The sequence below is a fragment of the Dermacentor variabilis genome, chromosome 1 (genome assembly GCF_050947875.1).
Source record: "Dermacentor variabilis isolate Ectoservices chromosome 1, ASM5094787v1, whole genome shotgun sequence".
Lineage (NCBI taxonomy): Eukaryota > Metazoa > Arthropoda > Arachnida > Ixodida > Ixodidae > Dermacentor > Dermacentor variabilis.
Genome location: NC_134568.1, coordinates 37,742,146 through 37,768,409, shown reverse-complemented (window position 1 = coordinate 37,768,409; position 26,264 = coordinate 37,742,146). Strand labels below are relative to the sequence as shown.

Sequence of the window (26,264 nt, the reverse complement as noted above, 5' to 3'; positions counted from 1 at the left end):
TCGTCTTCCCTAGGCTACCTTCTGATCCTAAGCTTCATTGTCACCATATGGCGAAAAAAAAAACTTTGTACGCCACTACCAAGGAAGTGAACACAATTTATGTAGAGTTTTCTGCGTCAGGCAGGCTCTAACAGTAGCGGCATCTGTGCGGTTATATCGGATGCCACAGTAAGCAATACCTCAGCGAACGAATATTGCTTTGTGGTTATCCCAAGGAAGTCTTTTCCTTTCCTTTTTAGGAAGACAACGGTGTCTGCAGTGACAGCCTGGTGCTGTCGCAGTAAATGTTTTCAGGACCCGACGAACATCTGGCGTCTAGTGACATCTTTTGGTGAAAGTGAGCAGCCCTTTACACCAAATATTCATTGGTGGAGTCCCTTCTTGCGTTGTTTCATTGGCCTTCCGTTTTATTAGGCAAGCATACGTTGCTTTCGTCCAGATATCGGGTCCTTTCCCAAGTTAACCTGCTATCAGGCCGTGGTTAAATACAATACTGCTTGGTTCAGCAGAACTCCACACGAGACGGCCGTACTTAGTCGGCCTCAACCACTGAATACTTTCACAATAGGGGCGCATGAGAGCCCTCAGTATCTACTCGTGAAACGTATTGTCGAGAGAAATCAGGGATGTTCTCTTTTTTTTTTTTTTGGCACAAGGCGCTGGACAAGGCCGCGCTTTGCGTAAGTAAGGAAAAATTTGCACGACACGAGGTTTCGACATTGACGCCATTCAGAAGTTTTCTAATCAAGAGCCTGCAACACCGCGTCATTGAGAAAAGCTGCGCTGAGGGTTTCTTTGTGCAGCTTGAAGAGCTGCTTGCACGAGGCTGCTCTGCAGCCCGCAAAAAATTTACGAGCTGTCTTTTCCAGGCCCGTCGCGTCCCGACAATCATCATTGAGACGCGAACCGTGATGCACGTCATGATGTGAAGCGAAGTTGCAGCCGGCGCTGGGGTTAAACACATAAATCGTGTTATGTCGAAAAGCGGGGCACCTTGAATAGCACTCGTGCATTTAAACGCACAACGGTACAGCGGCTGTCGCTGGGCCAGGACGCGACAGTCGGTCGTCCCAATATACCTCGCAGTTTACGGCTGCCTTTGCTTGAACCCACCATTTAACCTGCTCGATCGCTTACTACTTGACACTAAATTTGCGTCAGAGGTACCGTGGCGGCAACTTGTTCTGCTTCTGCTGCGGCCAGTGTGCGGTCTGCGTAAGATAGACAGCTCCCTTGAAAAATGTATATATAGAAGCAATTGTAAAATTCTTAAGTGTCTTGCACTTGCAATTGCCTCCCAATTCCGCTGTTAGCATGGATCGGGTGAAGGTAGGAGTTCTGGCAGGCCTGCTGTTGTTCTTGTCCTTCGTGATCAGCTCATCCAACGCGAAGAAAAGCTCGTAAGTAGGAAAGGCTTCATCTGAGAAAGCGATTTTTTTTACAAGGTGAATGTTTACAAATTTCTCTGCACTCATATTTCCGCATCATTTCGTTTATTTCAGTCATCTCTTTTTGCGTATCGTGACAGTTGAGTGCGGTTATACATAAAAAATAAATATAAAAACGACGTTCTCTAATTTTTGATCACGATAACTAAACTAGGATGAACAGGTCCCTGCCATAGCCACTAAGTGGCAGGCACTCTACAAGTGCGGGAGAATTTGAGTGCTCGGTGGTCGAGTATTTAGAAATTATGCATAGTTAGAACCTTCAGTCTTCACTGATTGCTTGATTGGCGCTGAACGCAAAGCTTGTGCTGCGTCGTTTTTGATACCATTCGTGGAGCCACCATGGGATGCCTGGATTAACTAGATTGCTTGGACGACGACGGGTAAGAGTCGCCGTTGAAGCTCCCTCCTCGTAGCAGCTAATACCGCTACATAGAAAGTGTACGACGCTGTACCACCACCATGATCGGCCCAGGTCGAACAGGTTTTAATGATAGCCTGGAAGAATACAGTACAATGTGCTTTCACAACGCGTCGTTCAGAGGCGTTGTGTTCTACAGAAATTTTTGAATATTATGTCCGTTCAACTAGAGCAGGGCATCAATCACGTTTTCTAACTTTGTACTTTGTCCATGCCCACTGCGTTGCAGCATGATGAGGAAGTGGAGTGCTGCCGCAAAGGACTCCGATACACATGCAGTTGCCTAACCTTACTTAACAATTTATTTCGGTCATTTATGCGCAGAGGTCGCGCCAAATTGGTGATACCCATACCAACGGAAAACATTAACTGGACCTACGTCGACGGTAAGTAAATCGTCCCACAGCTTTCTAAATGGTTCGTTATTATTATCTGGCGATCAGCGATCAAATGGCTCTTACCCTCAATCGCGGATCTGATGCAGGAAGTTGTAAAAATATTTTTTTTCTACAGAATATTGAAGAATATACGAAACGTGATACTTCCGTCTCTCACCCGCGGCAAGGCATGAGAAGCAGCTATACCATCACGTTTTTCATAAGTGTCTTCGAATTAGATGGCCTGATGAAATTAGAACATTTTCAGGTGTTAAATGAGAGCGGCTTGCGAGAAACAGCAGTAATCGTAGGTCGTTGGGAGGGCCTTTCGTCCTGCAGTGGATATATATAGGCTGATGATGATTATGGTGATTATAATAATAACGGAAGTGCGCTGTTCCACCATTTTAGCTAGATTTATGGAAGAAGCGGAAAGTACTTTCATTAGAATTGAAACTATTCAGGTAGGTAAAAAAAAGGTTATCTAAGGTTAAGGTTATAGTTATTCCCTTTAAAGGACATGATGCAATTGTGAAATTGAAACCTAGTAGCCCACACGTCTTCTTAAGAGTAAGCTTTCATCATCATCATCAGCCTGGCTGCGCCCACTGCAGGGCAAAGGCCTCTCCCATACTTCTCCAACTATCCCGGTCATGTGCTAATTGTGGCCGTGTTGTCCCTGCAAGCCTCTTTATCTCATCCGCCCACCTAACTTACTGCCGCCCCCTGCTATGCTACGCTTCCCTTTTCTTGGAATACAATCGGTAACCCTTAATGACCATCGGTTATCTTCTCTCCTCCTTACATGCCCTGCCCATGTGCCCATTTCTTTTTCTTGATTTCAACTAATATATCATTAACTCGTGTTTGTTCCGTCACCCAATATGCGCTCTTTTTATCCCTTAACGTTACACCCATCATTCTTCTTTCCATAGCTCGTTGCGTCGTCCTCAGTTTAAGTAGAACACTTTTCGTAGCCTCCAGGTTTCTGCCCCGTAGATGAGTACTGGTAAGACACAGCTGTTATACACTTTTCTCTTGAGGGATAATGGCAACCTGTTGTTTATGAATCTGAGATTGCCTGCCAAACGCACCTTAGCCCATTCTTATTCTTCTGATTATTTCAGTCTCATGATCCGGATCCGCGGTTACTACCTGACCTAAGTTGATGTATTCCCTTGCCACTTTCACTGCCTCGCTACCTATTGCATACTGCGGTTCTCTTCCGAGACTGTTAAACATTACTTTAGTTTTCTGCAGATTAATTTTTAGACCCACCCTTCTGCTTTGCCTGTGCAGATCAGTGAGCATGCATTGCAATTGGTCCCCTGAGTTACTAAGCAAGGCAATATCATCAGGGAATCGCAAGTTACTAAGGTATTCTCCATTAAAACTTATCTCCAATTATTCTCAATCCAGGTCTCTGAATACCTCCTGTAAGCACGCCGTGAATAGCATTGGAGAGATCGTATCTCCCTGCCTGACGCGCTTCTTTATTGCGATTTTGTTGCTTTCTTTATGGAGGACTATGGTGGCTGTGGAGCCGCTATAGATATATTTCAGTAATTTCACATACGGCTCGTCTACACCCTGATTCCGTTATGCCTGCATTTCATGACGTTTCCACTGAATCAAACACTTTCTTGTAATCAGTGAAAGCTATATATAAGGGTTGGTTATATTCCGCACATTTCTCTATCACCTGATTGATAGTGTGAATATGGTATATTGTTGAGTAGCCTTTACGAAATTCTTCTTAGTCCTTTGTTTGACAGAAGACTAAGGCGTTCCTGATTCTATTTGTGATTATCTTAGAGAACACTTTGTAGGCAGCGGACAGTAACCTGATCGATCTGTAATTTTTCAAAAATTTGACGTCCCTTTTCCTATGTATTAGGATTATGTTGGCGCTCTTCCAAGATTACGGTACGCTCGAGGTCATGACGCATTGCGTATACAGGGGGGTCAGTTTTCTAGAACAATCTCCCCACCATCCTTCAACAAATCTGCTGTTACCTGATCCTCCCCAGCTGCCTGCTTCCTTTGCATAGCTCCCAAGGCTTTCTTTACTTCTTCCGGCGTTACTTGTGGGATGTCAAATTGCTCTAGACTATTCCATCTGCCATTATCGTCGTGGGTGCCATTGGTACTGTATAAATTTCTATAGAACTCTTCAGCCACTTGAAATATCTTATCCATATTAGTAATGATACTGCCGGCTTCGTCGCTTAACGCATACATCTGATTCTTGCCTATTTCTATTTTCTACTTCACTGCTTTTAGGCTTCCTCCGTTCCTGAGAGCATGCTCAATTCTATCCATATTATACTTCCTTATGTCACCTATCTTACGCTTGCTGATTAACTTGGAAATTTCTGGCAGTTCTCCTCTTGCTGTAGGGTTAGAGGCTTTCATGCATTGGCGTTTCTTAATCAGATCTTTCGTCTCCTGCGATAGCTTACCGGTATCCTGTCTAACGAAGTTACCACCCACTTCTATTGCACACTCCTTAATGATGCCCATAAAATTGTCGTTCATTGCTTCAACACTAAGGTCCTCTGCCTGTGCTAAAGCCGAATACCTTTTCTGTAGCTTGATCCGGAATTCCTATGTTTTTCCTCTTACCGCTAGCTCTTTGATCGGCTTCTTACGTACCAGTTTCTTCCGTTCCCTCCTCAAGTCTAGCCTCATTCGAGATCTTAACAGCCTATGGTGACTGCAACGCACATTACCGAGCACGTCCACATCTTGTTGATGCCATGGTTAGTGCAGAGTATCAAGTCTATTTCACTTCTCGTCTCCACCACTTCTCCTCCACGTCCACTTTCGGATATCCAACTTGCGGAAGAAGGTATTCATTATCCGCAAATTATTCCGTTCTGCAAACTCTACTAATAACTCTCCCCTGCTATTCCTATAAACTATGCCATATTCTGCTATTCCTATAACCGATGCCATAGTCCCTCACTGATTTGTCTCCAGCCTGCTTCTTCCCTACCCTGGCATTGAAGTCGCCCATCAGTATAGTGTATTTTGCTTTGACTTTACCCATGGCAGATTTCACGTCTTCATAGAAGCTTTCGACTTGCTGGTCATCATGATTGAATTTAGGCGCGTAGGCCTGTACGACCTTCAATTGGTACCTCTTATTAAGTTTCACAACAAGACCTGCCACCCTCTCGTTAATGCTATAGAATTCCCGTATGTTACGAGCTATACCCTTATTAATCAGTAATCTGACTCCTAGTTCTATTCTCTCCGCTAAGCCCCGGTAGCACAGGACGTGTCCGCTTTTTAGCACTGAACATGCTTCATTTGTCGTCCTAACGTCACTGAGCCCTATTATATCGTATTTGCTGCCCGCTAATTCCTCCAATAGCACTGCTAGACTCGCCTCACTAGATAACGTTCTAGCGTTAAACGTTGCTAGGTTCAGATTCCAATGGCCGCCTATCCGGATCCAGAGATTCATAGCACTCTCCGCTGCGTCACAGGTCTGACCGCCGCAGTGGTCAGTTGCTTCGCAGATGTTCGGGACTGAGGGCCGGGATTTTATTGTTGTATTCGTATAGGAGGCTCTGGCCAAGTGCTGCACCAGGGTGGCCAATCCTGCTCTGGTGAGGGAGTGCGTTACAGGTTCTGGTCACCGGGATCAGGCCATACTCAAGGCCTGTTTGTGTAATTTTATTAACAGGCGCATTTTATTTTTTTTTAATCCGGTGGAAAATTGCGCGGCACCGGTATTTGAACCACGGGCCCGTTGCACGTGAGGCGGATGCTCTACCTCTACGCGATCGCCGCATCACTCGGCTCATAGCTCATCCCTCATAGCTCAGTGTTAGAGCTTTCTACTGCGGTAACCTTTAGCTATAAGTAAATCCTATCTAAAGATATTGAAACGCAGAAACCATTTTTTAAGGCAATGTCTTAGCTGACTTCCCACGGGCTCAGCGTGTCTGGAATGGTGCTATCTTGTAACAATTTCCAGAAAAAGAAAACAGCTTTTTCGCGCTTCCGTAGCGCCTTAGCGAGTGGCAATAAGTGTCACAATGTGTCAACAAAGCGAGGAGCGAGATTAGTCGCAGAGTAACATTAACAATGAAAAAAAATGGCGCCAATATAGTAAAAAAAAATGATAGTACATTATCCCTGTAAAGCGTGCACCACTGTAGGTGTGGATTGCCAAGGAAAAGCCGCCGTGTGGCATATTTGAGAAATGCTGGAAGTTCGCCTGAACTAAGGAGGGCGCGTGCGACGCAATGATGGCTGTAAGACGGCATCGGCGTTGCGTACATGTAGCGAGAAATAGTCGCTGAGTAGGTAAAGGTAACGGTGCGGGCGTAATTAGCGGGAATATTAATTAGTAACTGCAGAAACTGTTACTCGCGGTGGCAACGGTGTCCAAATAAACAAAAGATGGCTACGACACCCCGGTTCAAGCCGGCTCTATCGCTTGGTGCTGTGTTTAAATTTCTCTTTTGTGGTGCCGAATCGAAGTGCTTGCTCGAAGCTTAAAGGGTGCTTCCGGCTACCTTATTTGGATCGGTCTCAAAGATTTCAGCGATGAAACCGCGGAAATGGTAGCGCTTTTCGTGCAAACGTCCCGCTTGCCTAGCCAACCACATTAGTCTTTTGTAGATACAAACAGAGAGAGAGATGCAAATGAGAGAAAGGCAGGGAGGTTAACCAGACTTAAAACCTCCGGTTTGCTACCCTGCACTAGGGGAAGGGAAAGGGGAAGTAAAGACGGAAAGAAAAGCGTGACAAAAGTAAAAGCGTGAGAAAAAAAAATATGAAAAGAGATGAAAAGGGGTCCTTATAGTCTTTCTAATAGGCCACTGTCACGTAGAAAAGTCAACAAAGCCTTGACCGACTTTTGCTGCGACGACAGTTCACGTCGGCATTCCAAAACTTACTGTTCTGAAAGTGGCCTGTCGTCAACGCGTGCCAACGTGGTCGCTAGTGACAGCCGGTGCGCGCTGTATTGAGGACAGTGGCAGAGCACGTGTTCGATGGTCTCCTCGCCGCCGCAGTGTCTGCAAGCCGCGCTGTCGTCCATACCGACTCGGAAGGCGAAGGATCTTGTGTAGGCGACACCAAGATACAAACAACCGTTCAAGGGAGCTGCAGGGTAAAAAATGGAATTGGCCACGCGTGGCGAGCCTCAGAAAGATTAAATCACTTTTTCGCTGCATTTCTAGGCCGCTGCAAGTGCGATGCTTGGCTGTTTTCGACCTTCATATAAGCAACTCCACACTGAACTCCTGATGCAGAATATCACACAGCATCCCAAAATTTATAGGCCGTAACAACCGTTCTACCTTCAGAAGCTAAATGCGGATATTGTGCTCTGATCAAACGTGGCTAAAATTCCGAGGACATCTAACCACTTCTTATGAGCTTTTAAAGAGAAAGCATTATTGTCCAATTGAACGCCACTGAGCTGTCCTTCGAGTTTTCCGCGGCGAGTTATGTTTTCGAATTTGCTGCGGGCTATCTGATTGAGTTTTGCGATTAAATTGGGGCAGTTTTTTTTTTACATTTTCTGCGTTAGCATGTTGGCTGTAGACCAGAATCACTTGGACGTTATTGCGGCGAAATCAAGTTCATTTATTTTCGCGCATTGTGTTCGCTACTGTCTAGGGGGATAGTCAAGCTGACGATGTCTTCTTCGGCGGCCACGATGTCTTCAGTCCCACTCAGCTGGTCCGCTACCTGCTTCTTTGCTCGTTTTACTGCGTTCTTCTGCTCCCTTACTTCTTCTGCGGTGTGCAGGCGTGTACTGTCACGTTTCGCTGCTGCACACTAAAAACCGCTACACCCTTTCGGGTGTTTATTTGCCACACAACAATAATTATCATGTGTCTTGTCCGCATTTCCTTTCTTTAACGCTGCGAGCCCGGTATTTCCAAGTCACGAACGGCACGCGCGTTATCTGCATGGCAGAGCATTCTCGACAGGAAAATAACGAGCGCAGGATTTTCAAGAAAGCAAATGCGAGCAAGACAGATGACGATTATTGTTGTGTGGCAAATATAAAGCCCAAAGGGCGTAAACTTTTTTTAGAGTGTATTGTTGTGTAATAAATATACACCCCAAAAGGTGCAACTGTGTTTAGAGTATTCCGAGGTGGCGGCCGGCGACGATGTAGATGCTTCAGACTCCAAAGCGGCACGTGCTGCCCGAAGCAGCAAGCAGCAGCAGCCTGCGGTGCCAACGCCGCATGCCACCGACGTGCTGCGCGACGAGACATTGAGGAAGAGCAGCGGCCACCAAGGCGGTGGGAGACAGGGAGATACGGATCACGCGCCGACTTCCGAGAGCGACAGGGAGGGTGACGTGGCGTCGCGGCGGCACCCTCTCCCCTCACGCAACACGTGGCGCGTTATCGCAGCAACAGTCGTCCACCCCTGTGGTTTAGCCGCTATGGTGCGGCTTAGCGGCTAGGTGGCGGGATCGAATCCCGACGGCGGCGGCCGCATTTCGATGGGGGCGAAATGCGAAAACGTCCTTGTCCCTAGCATTGGGGGCACGTCAGAGATTCCCTGGTTGTCAAAATTAACACGGCGTGCCTCATAATCAAATCGTGGTTCTGGCGCGTAAAACCCCAGAATTAAATTCGATTCAATCGCAGCAGCAGGTGTTCCCTTTCGGCCGCTCTGCTCCGTCGAGGCGCTCATGAAGTGGCGTCGTAGCCAATGGGAACTTAGATGCCGTTTCGCTGCTACACACGCCGTCTTTTTCAGTAAATGGGAAATTCGACGCTTTTGTATCAGAACAGTTAGGTTACCTGGCCAGTGTGTCTTGGGGTAAAAACAAATGGAGATTCTGTTTGCCAGTCGGGGATCACCTTCCTCTATATAGTTAGCTGATCCGTGTGATAAGGTACTCTGGATCTGATGCTCAGGTTACGCAGCGTTCGAGGTAGGTTCCAGGCTTGGGAACACAGCAGACGTGACACGTGAAAAGTAAATAACAGCAAACAATCGGACTAAGTTGTGCATCCTCCAACAGTTTTCCGAAATTTAGCGAGGGTTTTATTTTGAGCAATGTCACTTTTACTAGTGTAAGTGCATGCCTTGGAAACGAGTCGAATCCGTTGTAATGGAATTTAGCTGTGTGCGCAGAGTCGGAAAGCAATCTTACGGCGCTGTCACCAGGTCGAAGAAAACTGGAACGAGCGCTGTCTGCAGTTGCTTCCATATTTCTCAAGGGCAAATAAACTTTCAAGTCACCATTCTGAATGAGAAAACAGCACCTTCTGCTTACACCGCTAAACTACACTGTAAAAATTCTTACACCCTTAATGATATTTTCTTGTAATATTGGTAACACCCTTACCATTAGGGCCTTACAAAAATTTATAGAGGCCGACAGCGGAGCTCTAACGAGACGTGCGATGACAAAAGATGTAGTTGAAAACTACGGAATCATTCTCAGAGCCTTGGGCGCATAGAAATATCCGACAAAAGAATTTCACAGGTAGAGATATACAACTCTCCTGTCGGATATTTCTGCGTGTCCAAGCCTGTCAGAATTATTATATAGTTTTCAACTACGTCTTTTGTCATTGCACGTCTAGTTAGAGCTCCGTTGTCGTCCTCTATAAAGTTTTTTATGGCCCTAACGGTAAGGGTGTTACCAGTCTGACAAGAAAACACCGTGAAGGATGTAAAAATTTTTACACTGTAAAGTATGCTATCAGAAGTATATGTCGCCTCGCGGCGTAATATTTGTCATGGTTCATTTCAGACCTTCCGAGCTAGTAATAATTCTTGGAACCGTGCTTGCACACAAAAAGTATATTAGTGAGAATATTGCTGCTGCCTAAGGCATTAGTAAGACTAATGCAGGGGAAGAAAACTAAACTAACTGAACCAAATGAAGCTTAAGCGTACATCTCGAATTAACTAAAGCACCTGCCTAAACAAAGTACACTCCACGATTTGAAATGCCGGCAACATATTTAAAATATACAGTATAAATAGAGCGCAATGAAATACTCGACGATAATAAAGAAGTCGCCCGCAGTGGAGTGTTTCGTACATACCAATTTAGTATCAGTCGCCTTTTTCTCAATGTGGAAGATTCTTATCCATGTAGGCATCCGACGTGTGTCGTCCGCTTCTTTAGGAAAATGGTGAAGTTATACATTGATGTCTTTCCACCACGAGGACACGCACAATGGTACGCACTAAAATTCTTTCAACATACGTTTTTTTTTTGGGGGGGGGGGGGGGGGGCTAGTGCGCGGCGGCATCGCAACGATTTTAGAACTACGGGGCAACGTTGCAGCGGCCGCTGTAATGTAGGAATCTGAGACTGAACCTAGATCAGCTGGTTCTCGGTGCAGCCGCTAGGGGCAAGCATTTAGGTAATCGAAAATTAACCACATTGCACCACAGGCTACACAACTCTATGTGATAGGGCCACCTGGCCACCTGACAAAAAAGAAAGGGCCAACCGACTGTCGACCATAAAGAAGGCAAGGCCTACCTAATTTGCGTAAAATACAATGCGAATAAGAAACGAAGTGAGTGAATAATGAACGTGAAAAAAAGAAAGAGAGAATATCGGGGGATATAATCAAGGTTCTAGCATCGAATCATTTGAATACCATGTATGCGGACCTTGTCCTCTTAGCATCGACAAATCGTTGACCCTAGCTTTTTTGATAACCACTCTGCACTGATTTTGATGTGCTTCGATGCAATTAAAAAATAAGTTCAAGCTTTCTAACTTAAGGAAGCCATATTCTATTTAGGCCGTAAGGTTCTTAAAAATTCGCACAAAGGTTTAAATTCTAAAACTCTCGAGTATCAAGTTTACAACTCTGTATCTCAGGAATGAAAAAAGCGGTGCCAATTCTGTGAACAGAACTTAATAATACACCTAAAGCTGACAAAATTTATGCAGGATATACCTCTTTGAAGTATACCACTAAGTTGAGAGTAGAACTTTGTAATTAGTAGTATAAACTTTATATCAGGGGTTTTGGGCGCTGGGTGGGTCCCTCAATCTAGAGCTACACAGGTTTCTGCGGTTCGCTGGGCTTGATCGAGCTCTCTGGCTCTCTAGATCTTCGCTAGCACGCAAAACTTCCACGTCACGTGGGCAAGCGTTGGTCACTCCCAACTCAAAGGACAGGTATCCGCATAGAGTGCAGGGTGCGTCTTACTAAGTATGTGGAGGTGTGGATATGTGTTTTTCTGCATGCGGCGCCAGTCCCTGGCCTGTTCTCCCCTTAGGTCTGGGTGTGGGCTGCTGTATTCCTGTCTCTCTTTTCTTTGTTTTTCGAGGATGTCGTGCGCGTGGATCGGGGGCTCCTCCGAAGGCCCGACCGATGCTCGGATGCTTATGCCTCGAGCAATTCGTTGCGCCCTCTCGTGTCCCTCGAGTCCTGAGTGCGCCGACCACCACATTACTTCGTGGTGCCATTCTAGGGTGGTGCCTAGGACTCTGTGAATATTGTGTGGAATGGTACCTGTCATGAACTAACGGCATGCTGCCTGGGAGTCCGTCATGACCAATGTAGATCGTTCTTTTACCTCTGCATCTCGAAGGAATGACAGCGTAGGCAGTGCTATGGCTGCTGCCTACGCCGTCCACGTCGAAGTGGTCCGGATGGAGGCGGTTATCGCTGTGTACTGATTGAGAGTCAGTATTGTGAACTTTTCTGTTGCCATTCTACACGTGTGGGGGGAGTATGTCGCTGGATCTCTTTCATATTTGTTTTGTAAAGCTTTTGATCGCGCTTTTCTTCTAATTTGGTGGTATTCCGTACTCATATTCTTTGCGATTAGTGAAACAAGAATTTTCTCGCTTGTTTGTCTGGGTAGAAAAACTGTTTCTTCTCCGCCGTACTGCGCTCTCAGGGGATATCCCAACTTTTGCGTTAGAGACTTGTTCTATTGAATTGACGTTCTCTCTGTGCCACTGCCACAGCCAAGGTGTGTTCTTCTTATGTGTTGTAAATACCAAGAGCCTCCAATCACTTGATGTTCGTGTTTTTGGTAACCCCAGGGCAGCCTTATACGCTGCCTAGATGATGGAGTTCACTTTGATCGTTTCGGCGTACTTTAGTTTTCAGAAAGGGGAGGCTATGCAGAAATGATTGCACAAGTCTGACCGTCTCCGCTTCTTTTAAGCCTGTTCGTTCTTTTGTGACTCTGGGGATCATTCGGGCCACAGTCGTTGTTGTTTGGTTTAATGTGTGTAGCGTGTGTGATACCCTGCCATTGTCTTGTATCCACATGCCTAGTGTTATGAGTTTTTGTACCTCTCCAACTGCCTGCCCTTACAATATTAAGCTTATATCCGGGTACTTACTTTTACTCGACTATTCGGTTTTCGCTCGTATACATTCCAATGTTGCCAGTGTGCATTTCATGCTTGCCTCTCGAGAAGAGTGTTTCACTTTCTCAATCGCCTTCTTCAGTGCGTCCCCTTTTTCCCCATGTGATATTTTGTCTGCCCATAGCGTGATGCCATCTGCATATATGGCGAGCGCCAGGTCTTGATCCTCCCCGAGAACTAGTGCTAATTTTAGCATTCTTATATTGAAGAGGAGTGGGGATAGGATGGTGCCTTGTGGAGTTCCTTGGTTGCTTAGTGGGATGTGTGCAGATCTCGTTGACTCTATGCCGATCGTTGCTGTTCTGTTCGATAAGAAAGATCTTATGTAACTGTATGTTCGTTTCCCACATCCAGTTTCCGCCACATCCTCTAGGATAGTGAGATAAGAGATGGTATCAACTGCTTTTTTATGTCTAGTGCTACGATTATACTAACCTCCCCTCTGTTTGGTGGGTTGAGTGCCTTCTCTTTTAGGAGTAGGAAGATGTCTTGTGCTGAAAGGTGTGGTCTAAAGCCGAACATCGAATGCGGAAAAAGTCCCGAATCTTTGACACGCCTGCTGAGCCGCGTTTGGACTGCCTCCTCGATAAGGCTTCCTATGGACGACGTGTGTGATACAGGTCATATATTTTTGATGTTTTTGAGTTTTCCTGGTTTACGTATGAGACTTAGCTTTCTTCCATTCCAGTGGCACTGTACCAGGGTTCCACATGTCGTCCTTAAAGAAGTCCGTTAGTTTAGTTAATGTATGCAAGTTGAAATCAGCTAGCGCAAGACAGGAGAGGAGCAATTGGAGATCACTGAAAGAGGCCTTCGTCTTGTAGCGGAGATCCATCTGAATTGCATGTGTTCTTGTATTAGTTGAATGTATTTATATCTACTCCTGCTAGGGCCTCCTGATGGCCTGCAGTATTCTCTAAATAAAATAAATAAATAAAGATTGTTCTGATGATGATGATTATGGTGGGGGTGGTGATGATGATGATGATTTTAGGTGAGCGTCTCGGTCCATTTTTGGTAAAAAAATTGCATTTATTTCCTAACTAAGGGAGAGAGGCCATATTATAAAGCTTTTCGTCGGTAAGTGCTGTTTGCCATTGACCGGTAGTCCTCTCTTTTGGCCACATTTACGATGCGCAGGCGTATGCTGTTGGAACCATTTCTAGCTTAAGTACTTTTTTATGACAGCGAACGCAGTCTTTATGCCCTCTCTACCTATCCCCGATCTTATTTCCACACACAGTTTCATCCTTTATCTACTTCCTCACCACGAAAAGAAATGGTCCTTTTTGAAGCCTTTCGTAATGATTCTTTCAATGAATATGCCCGTATCGCTACAGAACAGAGTTTACTGAAAACTGCAGAAATGTTTACAATGTAACGCGGATTACATTAACAATGACAAACTATATTCTTAAATATACAAAATGGCGGTTTCTTATTTGCTCACAGTGCATGAAAGTTAAATTTTTTTTTTATCCGACCAGGGCTGTGAGCTAGAAGGAAGAGACTTCTGCCAAGTGAAAAATTGCCTTTTTCTGGTAGATGTCGCAGATATTGGACGAAACGCCACATTTTGCGGCGACGGTAGCAGCAAAGTTTCACTCTATGCTGTCAAGCACTTAAACTAAGGTGCATTTGCCAATATCTCTGCGACATCTGAATCGGCACAAAAAAGTCAGTGACTTCATTTGGCAGAAAACAATACTCGCCACGAAACCGTTTATGAAGGTCCGCACTAAATTTGGGGGCGTCATCTTTTAAAGTAAAATCTAATGATTCAGACATCGTCTTCAGACTCACTGCTGCGTTATCATCTGAGGGAGGGGCACAGTCACGAGAGCGTCTTCGTTCGAACGAGAGTTCACCTAACGGATCCCGAATGCCATCTTCGCGGTCACTGGTTGTCCATTTCTGCGCGCTTGTTAAAAATGGCCTCCATACGGCAAACAAATAAATTCCTCGTACAACGAAAGTTTAAGCTCTAGATAGCGCCGCAAGAGAGATAGAGATAGGGTGGCTAGATGCGATAGCGCGGGCATTGAGGCACTCTAGATAGAGATAAATAGAAGAGAGGAAAGGCACTGCAAAATTTCTTGTAATATTGTGGTGGACGCAGCTGCGAATCGGGCACACAATAATGAAGACACAATTAACCTGCCCCTTTTTGGGCACTGAAGTCCGTCTGCTCCTGAGGCAGATATCCGGTCGTCTCAGCAAAAATACCTTGTTTGATCAGCAGTCTAAGAACTTGGAGTTATACTTTACAGACCCATGCATAAATCTATGACTTCCGGCAAATCTCAGAGAAAACAGTAAATTTGAAACATTTCTGCACCGCCTGCGGCTTGGTACTGCATTTACGGGACAATTCTTATACAGGATAAAACGTGCCTCTAGTCCGCAGTGTTCTTGTGGCCATCCAGAAGAAGATGTGCATCATCTCCTCTTCGAGCGCGCTAAATACGATCCTCGACGAAGGGTATTGCAAGCAAATTTGTTTCTTTTAGACAGAGTACAATTCACTCTAAAACATAAAAAAACTTGGTGCATGGCCAACTGCGGGCCTCCAGAAAAGAGCACTTCATGCTTTGAAGAAGTTTTTCGAAGAACGAACCTTCTGGGAAAATATTAAGTTTCAGTTGATCTTAATAACATAAATGAGTGATACAAATGTTTTTTCTGGGTTCAAAATTGATTTATCTAGTGATCGTAAGTTTTACGCAATTTGTAATTGTGCTCTGTTCTTGCAGTGTAATTACATGTGTTGTGTGTGTGGCTATTCTAAATACCTGACCATATATATGCGTATGTGTACTGAACTCATGCAAAAAACTTTCCGATTCTTCTACTGTTGAGTTCTATAGTTTTTATTCATCTGGTGTTCTAGTGAGTGTTATATTTTGTGAGATATTCTCCCTTTTTGCGCATATTTGTTTCCTTTGCTAAGTGACAAGGAGTAGCCGATGGCGCCATGAAGGCGCCAACCTCTTCTAATATTCTTTCAATAAAGAAAGAGGAAAGGCAGGGAGGTTAACCAGACGCACGTCTGACTTGCTAACTTGTACTGGGAAAAGGAATGCAGACAAGACAAGGGAGAGAGAGGAGAGAGAGGACAGTTTCGCGCACATTTGAAGGTGCGCACCAAATGTACAAACGGCCGCCAAGACCTGTTGAAAATCCATAATTGCACAGCGAGCCTTGGAATTAAGCGTGACGTCAGTGGGTGCCCGTGAAACACGTTCGATGGCCGTCGTAACAAAAGTGTTAACAGAAATTTCACGCCGTTATTGTGGGGATCAAAACGTTTGGGTAAGAAATACTTTGCAAGAAGGGTTTTTCTGATATCATGAAAGGCCTCAAACTTATTTTCAAGAAATCGGAGCTCGTCGAGTGCCAAGGTTGTGAAAGTTGGCATGAAATAAGAAATTGCCGAGATTGTGCGTTATACAACATTTTGTAAAAAAAAAAACAATATTGGGCGTTATATCGTTTAGATTGCAGTGTCCTATCTGGAGTAAGGGCGCTTGTACAAACAATTATTTTTTACGTATTTGCTGGCCGTGATAGGGCATCAGCGTGGCGATTATATCATTCACATCCCCGTCGCTAGCATGAGTGTCGGGCGCCTGGATGTCGCCCAACGAAGAAAGCCTCGTACGTAAGGGAATTTTTGAGTGCAGACTCCTGTTTCGCACTTATTCTCACGAAAAATGTGCATGAAATTGATGAGGTCAGATTCGGGTGTGGCACGATCTCAATTAATAGGGATTTGTCTTCTTTCCCCACAGATTGCAGGCACGAAAGATGCATGCAAGACTGCCAAGACAGATGGAAAGACGCATATGACGTTAGAGGGAACTGCTACAATTTGTCATGTATATGCCAGCACAAACCGCGTAAGATATACCTGATACATTCTTATTACTGTAGTGGCGTGCATCCGTTGTGCAGTTGGAGAGATGCAAGAAAAATGACGATAAGGAGGGTTCTCGGAACATTACGATCCCTTGGTGATCATTCCTTGCTTGGACGCTCTCGCAAAGTATGAGCATACATATACATAGCTACTCGAGCGTTCATGGATGACTGCTTAACTTATTATGAAATTAATGGTCCACATGATCAAGCACTGCTTTTGAATAACAAAAACAAAAAAAGAAAACCTTTAAAGCTGTAGAAGAAAGGGCTGTTAAGTAGAAAATGAAAGACCTATCATGCGGCGAGTTACAAAAGGAATAAAACACGTTTGGCTGTAACTCGATGATTAGAACGACAGAAAGCTGAGCTAGTTGGTAAGGATTCATTATGCAAAAAAGAGGTGAGGCGTGCAGACAGGACACAAGGGTAGAGAAGTGGACAACACGAACGCCGACTATCAACTGAAGGGGGGCACTGAGGCGAAAAAAGAAAGAAGACACAAAACTCAGCTGCGCAAGCTCAGGAATGGTATCACCACGTGTCAGTCGGTTACATGTGCCCGTCTACGTGAGAGATAACTGTTAAGTCACTTAGGGTGCGATCTTGTACGCGTTCCAAAATAGAATGTAGGCGGTCCGTTCCACCGAGCCGCACACGATTGGTCAATTTGAACCATGACGAAGGCCATGACGTCAATTGTGACGTGATATCTGCTGTCAATCAGTCCGTGTCGTCTGCTATCGGACGAACGCTACGGAATTGACCGCCTCTTTCGCGAAGTAAAGAACGGACCGCCTCCGTTCGATTTTGGAACGCGTAAAAGATCGCACGCTTAATCTCTTCTTTATGTAACGTAATCGAAGGCTGACTAACGCACGCAATTCCACCATTATAGATATGTCATGCCTCTACCATAAGACGCGTATCTTCATTCTTATGCCCGTACAATATCGCGCATTCATCTAACTCCTGCGTGCAGTTACAATCTTGGCAATGCAGGGAAAGATTAGAAGCTCATCCACCGGTTAACGACCGTTTAAGTTCCACTAGCCTCTCATTGATACACCGTCCCGTTTACCCTATGTAGAACTGGCCACAGCTAAGGGGAATTTTGCTGACTGTCGTATGGGTGTGGCTTATAAAATTCCTCTTAGCCATGGCCAGTTCTACGTAGGGCAAACGGGACGGTGTATCAATGAGAGGCTAGTGGAACTTAAACGGTCGTTAACCGGTGGATGAGCTTCTAATCTTTCCCTGCATTGCCAAGATTGTAACTGCACGCAGGAGTTAGATGAATGCGCGATATTGTACAGGCATAAGAATGAAGATACCTGTCATATGGTAGCGGCATGGCATATGTATAATGGTGGAAGTGCGTGCGTTAGTTAGTCTTCGATTACTTTACATAAGGAAGAGATTAAGTGCCCTAGCAGTTATCTCTCACGTAGACGGGCACATGTACTCGACTTACACGTGGTGATACCATTCCTGAGCTTGCGCAGATGAGTTTTGTGTCTTCTTTCTTGTTTCGCCTCAGTGCCCCACTTAAGTTGATAGTCGGCGTTCGTGTTGTCCACTTCTCTAATCTTGTGTCCTGTCTGCACGCCTCACCTCTTTTTTGCATAACGACTCGGTGATTAATTTGTCACCATCTCGAATCCATTAGGCTTTAAGACCCCATGTGAACAGAAAGTGCGCGTTTGCAAAAAAAAAAAGAAGTTGTGGCTCTTTCACCGAAAATAAAGCAAGCATCCCAAGCTGTTGAGCTATGTGAGTGCTCAACTAACGTGACACCACTGCTAGAATAGAGGTATGGTGGTGTACTATTGGCTTCGTTGCAAAGTAGAATAATTGATCAAATTGCGAAAATATAAAGGGAATCTGTAACGTTTATTCGATGCCCGTATATTCGTACTGACTGTATTTCTCAAATGAGTCGTTACCTTTAATTACCTGCACTTTCCCAGCGCCAAAATGTGGCTACACTCGACCTTATTTTCCCGTTCTCAATTGGTCACTTCAATATCCATGGCATACGTCACCTCTCCTGTCCTTGATTACCAGAAGCGCAATATCGAACAATGCTTACGTATTCACGATTCCACGCGCACTTGTTCGTGCGTATAGTCTGTTGAAGATTGCAGTGGCACCTATACTTTTGAACCGCGTGTGGAAAAAAAAAAAAACTTCATTCGTGTGAAGTTCTAGAGTGTAGCCTGATGTGTTTAATATTTTGCGCACAGTATCATTGTTACAACGAGACAATCACATTGCCCCTCAAGCAGGCTTACTCCGCGGTGCTCACAAGAGCTGGAAAATGTTCTTGTCCCGCGAGATGTAAGTGCACCCGCACTCATTCCACGACGCACCAACCGGTATAGGCGCGCGTTACGTTACCAATCGGACGCGTTGTCTCGGGTTGGGCCCGAGAGATAAAGAGGTAGCTCCCTCAAAGATTTCTTTTTTTGCCTTCCAGTGAGTCTGCTTCGGGACGTTGCTTCATTCTGGTGTGAGTTTAGTGTGAGCGGCTGCGCAGACGCGTTATATTCTTCATGTATCATGAAATTTCCTATTTCTTCAGCCAGCTAAAGAGAAAGATGAACAGGAAAGTAGTGTGTTGTAGTTTTTTTTATATAATCGTTTGCAGCTGCTTACTTGACAATTTGAGAATTAGGACAGTGATTGAACGAGCAGGTCGTTTGTGATAGTTAACTAATTAACTGTCGTCAACGAAATGTTGCTGGTAGCTCCTCAAAGCGATTGTGCCATCCATATGTACTTATATTCTAGCACAAATGCTTTTAAAAGATGATCGTTACGTGTGATTCTAAGAAAACCTGGTTTGCCAAACACCTCAAATCCCTCGTGAATCGGAAAAAAAGAACGCCGCTTTAGAATAGGGGAACGTGAACAACGCAACTTGAAGGCAACACATGGACGAAAACACGGTGGGACAAGCACCTGTCCCACCTCTTTTTCGTTCAGGCGTTGCCTTAGCGCTCTTCACGTTTCGTACTGATTACCAACTACCCCAGTCAACCACTTTGCTAACTTTGGAATTACATCGCTCAATAACAATCTGCCCAAACATGAGGAAAATACCGGTACCTTGATCAAACAAGCTCCACTGCAGTTGAAGGAAGAGCTGGCCCTTTACCTGCCCCCCCCCCCCCCCCCCCCCCTTTCATAGCGACAGCGCGGCGTGACAGATCGCCCACTAACTCCGGTAGCGTGTGTTGAGGCCGCTAGTCGGGTGATATTATTCATTTGAGGTGGACTTTCATTGTCAGCCGGAAAAAATAAACGGACAAAAAGTACCTGGCTTATAATAGACCTGCAACTTTTAAGTTCCTTTCAATTTTCCACCAATTTTTCATTGACCACGCGGCATTCAGAGCAGTAATTCAAATAATGGCTAATTGCAACTAATAAATACATTAAATAGCATCAACAAAAAAAAAATAAGCGGTGCCTGATATACTCAACTCTGAGCAATGTGCACTGGGTTATCTTTGCGTGTAATAGCCCGTCTTTTTGAAAAAAAGAACGCGATGCTTGGTAGCTGGGACGTAGTGCGTAATTTTCCGCGTCTGGAGCGGAGGTGCTTAGCCGCGGATGAGAGAAGCTGACTTTGCGCGTTTGGTAAATTGTCGTCTTCCACAAGTTTCTTACGAAAAAGAACATTCATAAGACATCAAGATTATTTGGTAATTTCTATCGTATACTAAGAGACATTACGTTATTAAAAGTTACCGTACCTTAATATAGTTCGCACGGCAATACACCCGAAAATCCAATTCCTCCTCATGCGCTTCCAAGCATGAACGGTGTTAGTAGTGCCGGTTGTATGACGTGTGAGGATAAGGTGGGAAGGTTGGAAAAATTACAGGAAGCTGCTCCCTGTAGAGCACTGTTATTGACGCCATTTTTCTATTTGCAGTAATATTTAGGCACGCCGCACTTTCCGTCATGATCGTTAGTTAACGCGCCTTGCTTAGCGCTTTCCTCGTAATAAAATACAAGAGATGCTCATTTCTCTGCCGCACTGAAATGCCTATGCCGTGCCTGCGTTCCACTGCACAAGCTTCGATGGGCTGTTGTAAAAAAAAAAAACAATAAAGATAACGTCTGGGCTTCATGCGTTTTTCTCAAAGTTGAAAAACGAGTAAGAGAGGAGAATTTCTCGCTCTGTTTCGCTCGAAATCCGATTAATCGCGGGGACATAAGTATTTCACGCCTAAATGCGGTTTGTTTTACCTGTTTGTTTTCTCCACAAACACCTGACAGCGTGCACTCTGAAGGCGTGCTACCGTTTGTGCAAGAGCGCCCAAGCAGGCAGGGACCGGCTTGGCCTCCGGGCGGTATGCGTTAGATCGGACTGCAACTGCGACTGGGACAACAGTAAGTAGTCGGATAGGTTGTGTTCGCATCATTGTGCGTTCTTGCGTTCCGTTTATAAATAGTTGGAGTACTGTGACAGCACTCTATCCATGTGACTTTGCAACCAACGTTGATTTGATGCCGATTTCGTTGAAGATTTATGTTGCAGCCCGCGTTGGGATTTTACGTAACGGTGGTTTTAATTCTGCATGCTCGGCGTCCCAAAGAAGGACCTAATAATTTCAGTAGTATATACTCACTCTAACGGCGTCGCTGAGGGCTCAGCGCACCGGCTCCGAAAAAACGGTTGAGACGCGAGTGCCGCGGGAGCGCCCAAGGTTCCTGAGTTTATTTTTTTAACATTCGCACGCAGTCCCTTTCTCCTGCGTTATTCAACGTCCCAAACCGAGTCGTCCGCTTTTCTGAGGGGTAATTTCTAAAAAAGAAACTCAGTGGCGATTTAGCGGTAAATGTGAGAGCAATGCGTCAGCACTACGTCGCAGTTTATCGATGTGTTGGATAAACAAATGAGTTAAAACGTCTTCACCACATAGCAAAGTGTTGTTCAGGAGCATACTTAGAGAGCATACTTACTTGCAATACCCTTAGAGACCTGCCAGTGACAGGTGCGTTAACTAATCTGCAGGTCAGAGTTTTATAAAAGTATTTTGATTGCGAAGGTAGACTGAGGTCTTAGAGTTCATCTTTCTTTGAACTATAGAGTAGGGATATCCATTATTATTATTTGTTTGTTGTTACAGCTGTCTCAGGTTAAAGAGGGAATTATAATTCACAACTGGAGAAAATGTTTTCCTAGAATATTCGACCAATAAAAAGAATGAATATTCCCCCTAGTTTTGGCGCCTATGACTTAATCAATTTGGAGGCTCACTGCTTGGCTTACAATCGGGCTGCTATAGACAAAGAGTGTAATACAATAATTGCTAGAGGAAATCCTTGCTGCTAGTCTATACGCGAGCTGCAAACAGGATCGCTCAGCCTGCATGGGAATGACAGTAGATGCATCTGCCTAAAACATCGTCCTTCAAGATTCGAACGGCTTCGCGATTTGGCAAACTCATCATTATCAACAAAATACCGCGTTATAAATAAATAAACAAACATTATAAAATTGTCCGGCCGGAGCATTCGAACACAGGACTATTAAAGCACAGAATTCCCATATCGAAACCATTATGCCAAAAAGGGATGCGTCGACAAGCGGCATGAACACCCTTAAGAATTTCTCGCAGGAAACTCGGCGCGTCGAGTTGCTTGGCGCGTTTCGATTTCGCTACTTCGACCGCTGTAACAACTGCGATGTGTGTTCGCATAGTCTCATTGCCTTCTACCTTTAGAGAACTCTGTATTGGTCTGAGATTTAGGGCAATGGAGGAGGATAAAGCGTATTACACAACGCCACAAGAACGACTGAAGCCACGAGCACGAAGATCAAACGAATGCATGTACCAGTCATCATTTCCATGGTGGCTGAACGATCGCAGCGCCAGAGTTCCGTCTAGTGATCACTGTAGAAAAGTCTGAAGCTATAGGTACATTTTGCCCGCCTCCCCATGAAGCAGGTGGGCAGAAGAAGCGCTAAAATATATATAGCCCGAACTCGCAGCAACACCGTAACACGCAGGGTACAGCGAGCAGGCAGAGCCGCTTTTAGACGTGAGCGTCGAAGCTTTCAGACGCCGCCTTTGATAGCTGATCGAGGCGCAGGTGTCTTGCTTCAGCGTGAACGATGACCGTATATCTTTTGTACAGCGCGGCTGTATGCGTCAACAATGGCTAGCGCAGGCACGTGTCTGTCTCCTCAAATGGCTCCCTTCTTTTCGCGCTGGATTAAACGGCTGGTGTGGTGAGTACACGGATACTGCCTGGTGGGTTCTGCAAGGGTGCTCGCCGTAGCTCGGCGTCATGCACCACATGATGTGAAAATGTGACATCAAACTTTTCGCCTTTGCTGCCAACGAATTCGCAGCAGCGTCATAATTTTGCGCTCTTCGCGAAAACCACGGCCGCTGAAGCGTGTTCTATTGAATTCGTATTCACAGCATCGCTGTGACCAGAGGATCTTCGCAAATAGATATGCCGAAGCCGTGACTAAATGCCGCACCGGATATTTTTGTACTTTTTTTTCACAGAAAAGGCAGGCGTTTATCGTAATTGCTGAGCGCTGTGCAGAAAATTGTCGTGCGACGGAGCTGTTGTGGACAAAGTGTCCACAAATCGACTATCCCCCAGCCCTCACCGCCTTTGATGAGGGAGTAAAATTATAGTTTTTACAGCGAAAGCTGTATATGACAAACCTTCCGTAGTTTTTTCGGTGTCGGGAAACAAAAACGTACTTGATGATTTCTAACAAATACATAGGGGTGCAGTGCTGCGGCTCAGATGTCATAATGGGGAACAAATTAAAACGCTCGCCGTGAACAGTATCGTGACGTCAAGATCATCGCAGTATATAAGCAGGAGAGGTATCGGCGCTAAGAACAGCTGCCTTATAGATGGGGAGGACACGTACAGTTAGTACACCCGAATACCAACATGCCTACGAGGAGCGCCGGAGGGAACAGCAACGAGAATGTAAACCGTGCCGGCGCGAAACGACCACCGACAAAGAAGGTTTTCGCGATGCTCAACCGAAGCGACAATCGCGAGCCCGGGCGCCTCCAAACGATCAACAACGCCAGACTCGCAACGCAAAAAATGACAACCATTCCACTCTGCGAAGATTGAATGGCAGCGAATGTACTTTGCATTTCGTTTGAGAGCTTTGGCTGTCGCCAGCTTTCGCTGCCATTCAATCTTCGCAGAGTAGAATGGTAGTCATATTTTTTGTACTCCGGAGAAGCGCTCACCCGTATGTAATTTTTTTACTCCCACATTTTGAGAGCGTAAATACCACCGAAGTTGGAATGCGTTGAAGGACAGGCAATTTACTCCGCTTCAAGATTATTTTCGTTTAGAGTGCATAGTAGTTGAGCCAACACCGCCGGTAATCGCACCGGTTCTACATATTGTATGTAAGGCCACGTAAAGACAGTGGAAGTGCGAGCCTGCTACCGGATTTAGCATCGCAGGCTGCGAAGCCACCAGCTTTTGCTCAGGGAATACTGTGTTACCGTGAGGCTTTCCTTCCTTCTTTTTGTTAACGAATCTTGTTGAGCTTGTCAACGGAAATTATTGAGCAATCCCAAGGACAAGCGAGGACGCCACTTTGATTCTACGCATTGTAAGCAATGATTACGTATAGTTGTCTTCTATTCGTTAGTTACGCATAGTCTCCAAACTGTTACATGCTTTCGCTGCTGTGGTAACTTCGCCGGACGAGTGTATTCGCGCATTTGTTCCATGAGCAAGAATTTAAGTATGCATTCGGTAGCCATATAGCAGCGAATAAACGGAACTAAAGTCTGTGGGAAGGGCCAGCGAAGTTACATATTAAAGGAAACTGCAAATAATAGTACAAAAGTAAGACTGTGTCATGCAACGAAGAAGCAGTTCTGCGGTTTTTCGTGTTGTGTGCTAGTAAACGGCTCTCTCGCAACAAAGGTAGCCGTGGGCACCACATATTGTCCTTAATGACGACGCATTCGACGAAGTAGCGTAATATAAACACGTGGTTATTTATTTCTCTGCATAGCAGTGACAAAAAAAAAATAACGTAGGGGAAGAAACGCAATGTCGTTGACAGCTGTAAGTCATCTCCCATAACAATGTTCCATGACGTCAACGTGGCAAGAAACACCTTCGAAACATATTCGAAACGCAAAACTGCTTGCTTCGCTTGTTCGTACTTGGCTTGGCTGAGAATTTCAATTAGCCAAAGCGAGCAGAACCGCTCGAAACCATAATCGCAGCTTGAGGATATACTACAGATAAATCGACGCTCAAGCGAACGGTATAGGGCGCATATTTGAGCTTACAACCACTAGTTTTGAAGACGGAGATATCTATTACGTGCTGAAAACTATTATTGCCAGCCGTATTTTTTTATTATATGAGAAAACATCCTCAGAAAAATTTACTGCGACTCGATGAGGGAGTATTTTACCCACTGCCTACCAGAAAGTGCGTGATGTCGCCTTTTCTTCTTTTCAGAATGCGAAAGAAGGGAGTGCCGTCAATCCTGCATAAGGCAATTCAGGTGGAGTCCCTATTCTAATTTTACTGTCCACCCAAGATGCGTCAACGAGGTGTGCATCTGCAACACTTCACCCCGGAGGAATCGCCACGGTTAACGTTGCGACTGAGTAACAGCACCAAGTAGATATAGCTCCCTTATTTGTCTGACAAATAAAGCGCCTGTGAGGCACTGGGCTAAAACTAAAAATATCGTGTGACAGGTGTGTTGAGATTGGCTCCGCAAAGTTTTCACAAAGCTCTCTGAATCAAAGGAAGATAACGTAATAATAAAAAAATACGGGAATTTATAATGGTTACAGGTATCACTCAGAACATACTCAGTAAACAGCGATGTTTGTGAATTTAGCCCTTAACACTAATGCACGCAATCACATCAATTGCATGTCTGTTTTAAGTGCGCACCACTGGTTCTCCAAAAGTGCCGTAGGCCTTAAACGTTCGCAAAGCGCTATACCTAAGGAGGCTTAGTGCTCAAAGGAACGTTGTCTTCAGGGAGGAGGTAAACAAAGCGTTAAACTATGGGTCTAAAATAAAATAAAGGGAACTGTAGGGAAGAGAAAGCAGGCATGGAAGTACTGGGATATTTGTGGCTACTCCTTCTAATAGAGACATACAAGGTTGACTGACCTCTAAACAGATGGCGAGAGTCTGGGTCACTGCTTCAGTCTAATGGTGGCCATGCTCTACAAGAAATAGTGTTTTCGGCCACCCAAAATAAACAAAGCCGACTTGCTTTGCACTCGTACGGGCTGAACGGTTACTGCTTCATGCAGCCCAAAGCCGCACTAGCCTTATAAAAATATGCCTCACTGCATAAACGTTTGATTACACAAAGACTATAGGCCTAACTGAAGTCTCAGTCCGAAAACAAATCGCTTTATGCATATAAAGCAGCCTGGGAGGAGTGAAATACTGGTGGTGAGACGAAAGGGACACGGTCCCACTCTCGTATTCCGGGCACCATATTTCTACGTAATCTCGGAAATACTATGACCCCGTAACGGTCGCCTATTCAACAGTGAGCCTTTCAGAGATGAAGATTGCATGATGTCTTCTGTAACCGATCGACTAGAGCCAACAAAGGGCGTAGGAGACAGCCACAGTACCCAGTGTGGCCAGTGGCTCACGTGTCCCTCTAGAGAAATACATTTCACTGAAGAAGCCGTCGAAACAACACAAAAGGGCAGCCCTCTTGAAGCCCTA

The 26,264-nt window shown here is 45.1% G+C and overlaps 1 protein-coding gene across 1 annotated transcript; it reads left to right on the top strand.

Moving 5' to 3' along the window:
* The first annotated feature begins 1,056 nt into the window (after positions 1–1,056).
* LOC142570907 (uncharacterized) lies at positions 1,057–25,266 on the top strand. Its single transcript, XM_075679210.1, has 5 exons — positions 1,057–1,400; positions 2,194–2,255; positions 16,394–16,501; positions 20,811–20,924; positions 25,017–25,266. Exons 1-5 carry the CDS (start codon positions 1,315–1,317, stop codon positions 25,154–25,156), a joined length of 510 nt encoding a protein of 169 aa, XP_075535325.1. The 5' UTR covers positions 1,057–1,314; the 3' UTR covers positions 25,157–25,266.
* The last annotated feature ends 998 nt before the right edge of the window (positions 25,267–26,264 follow it).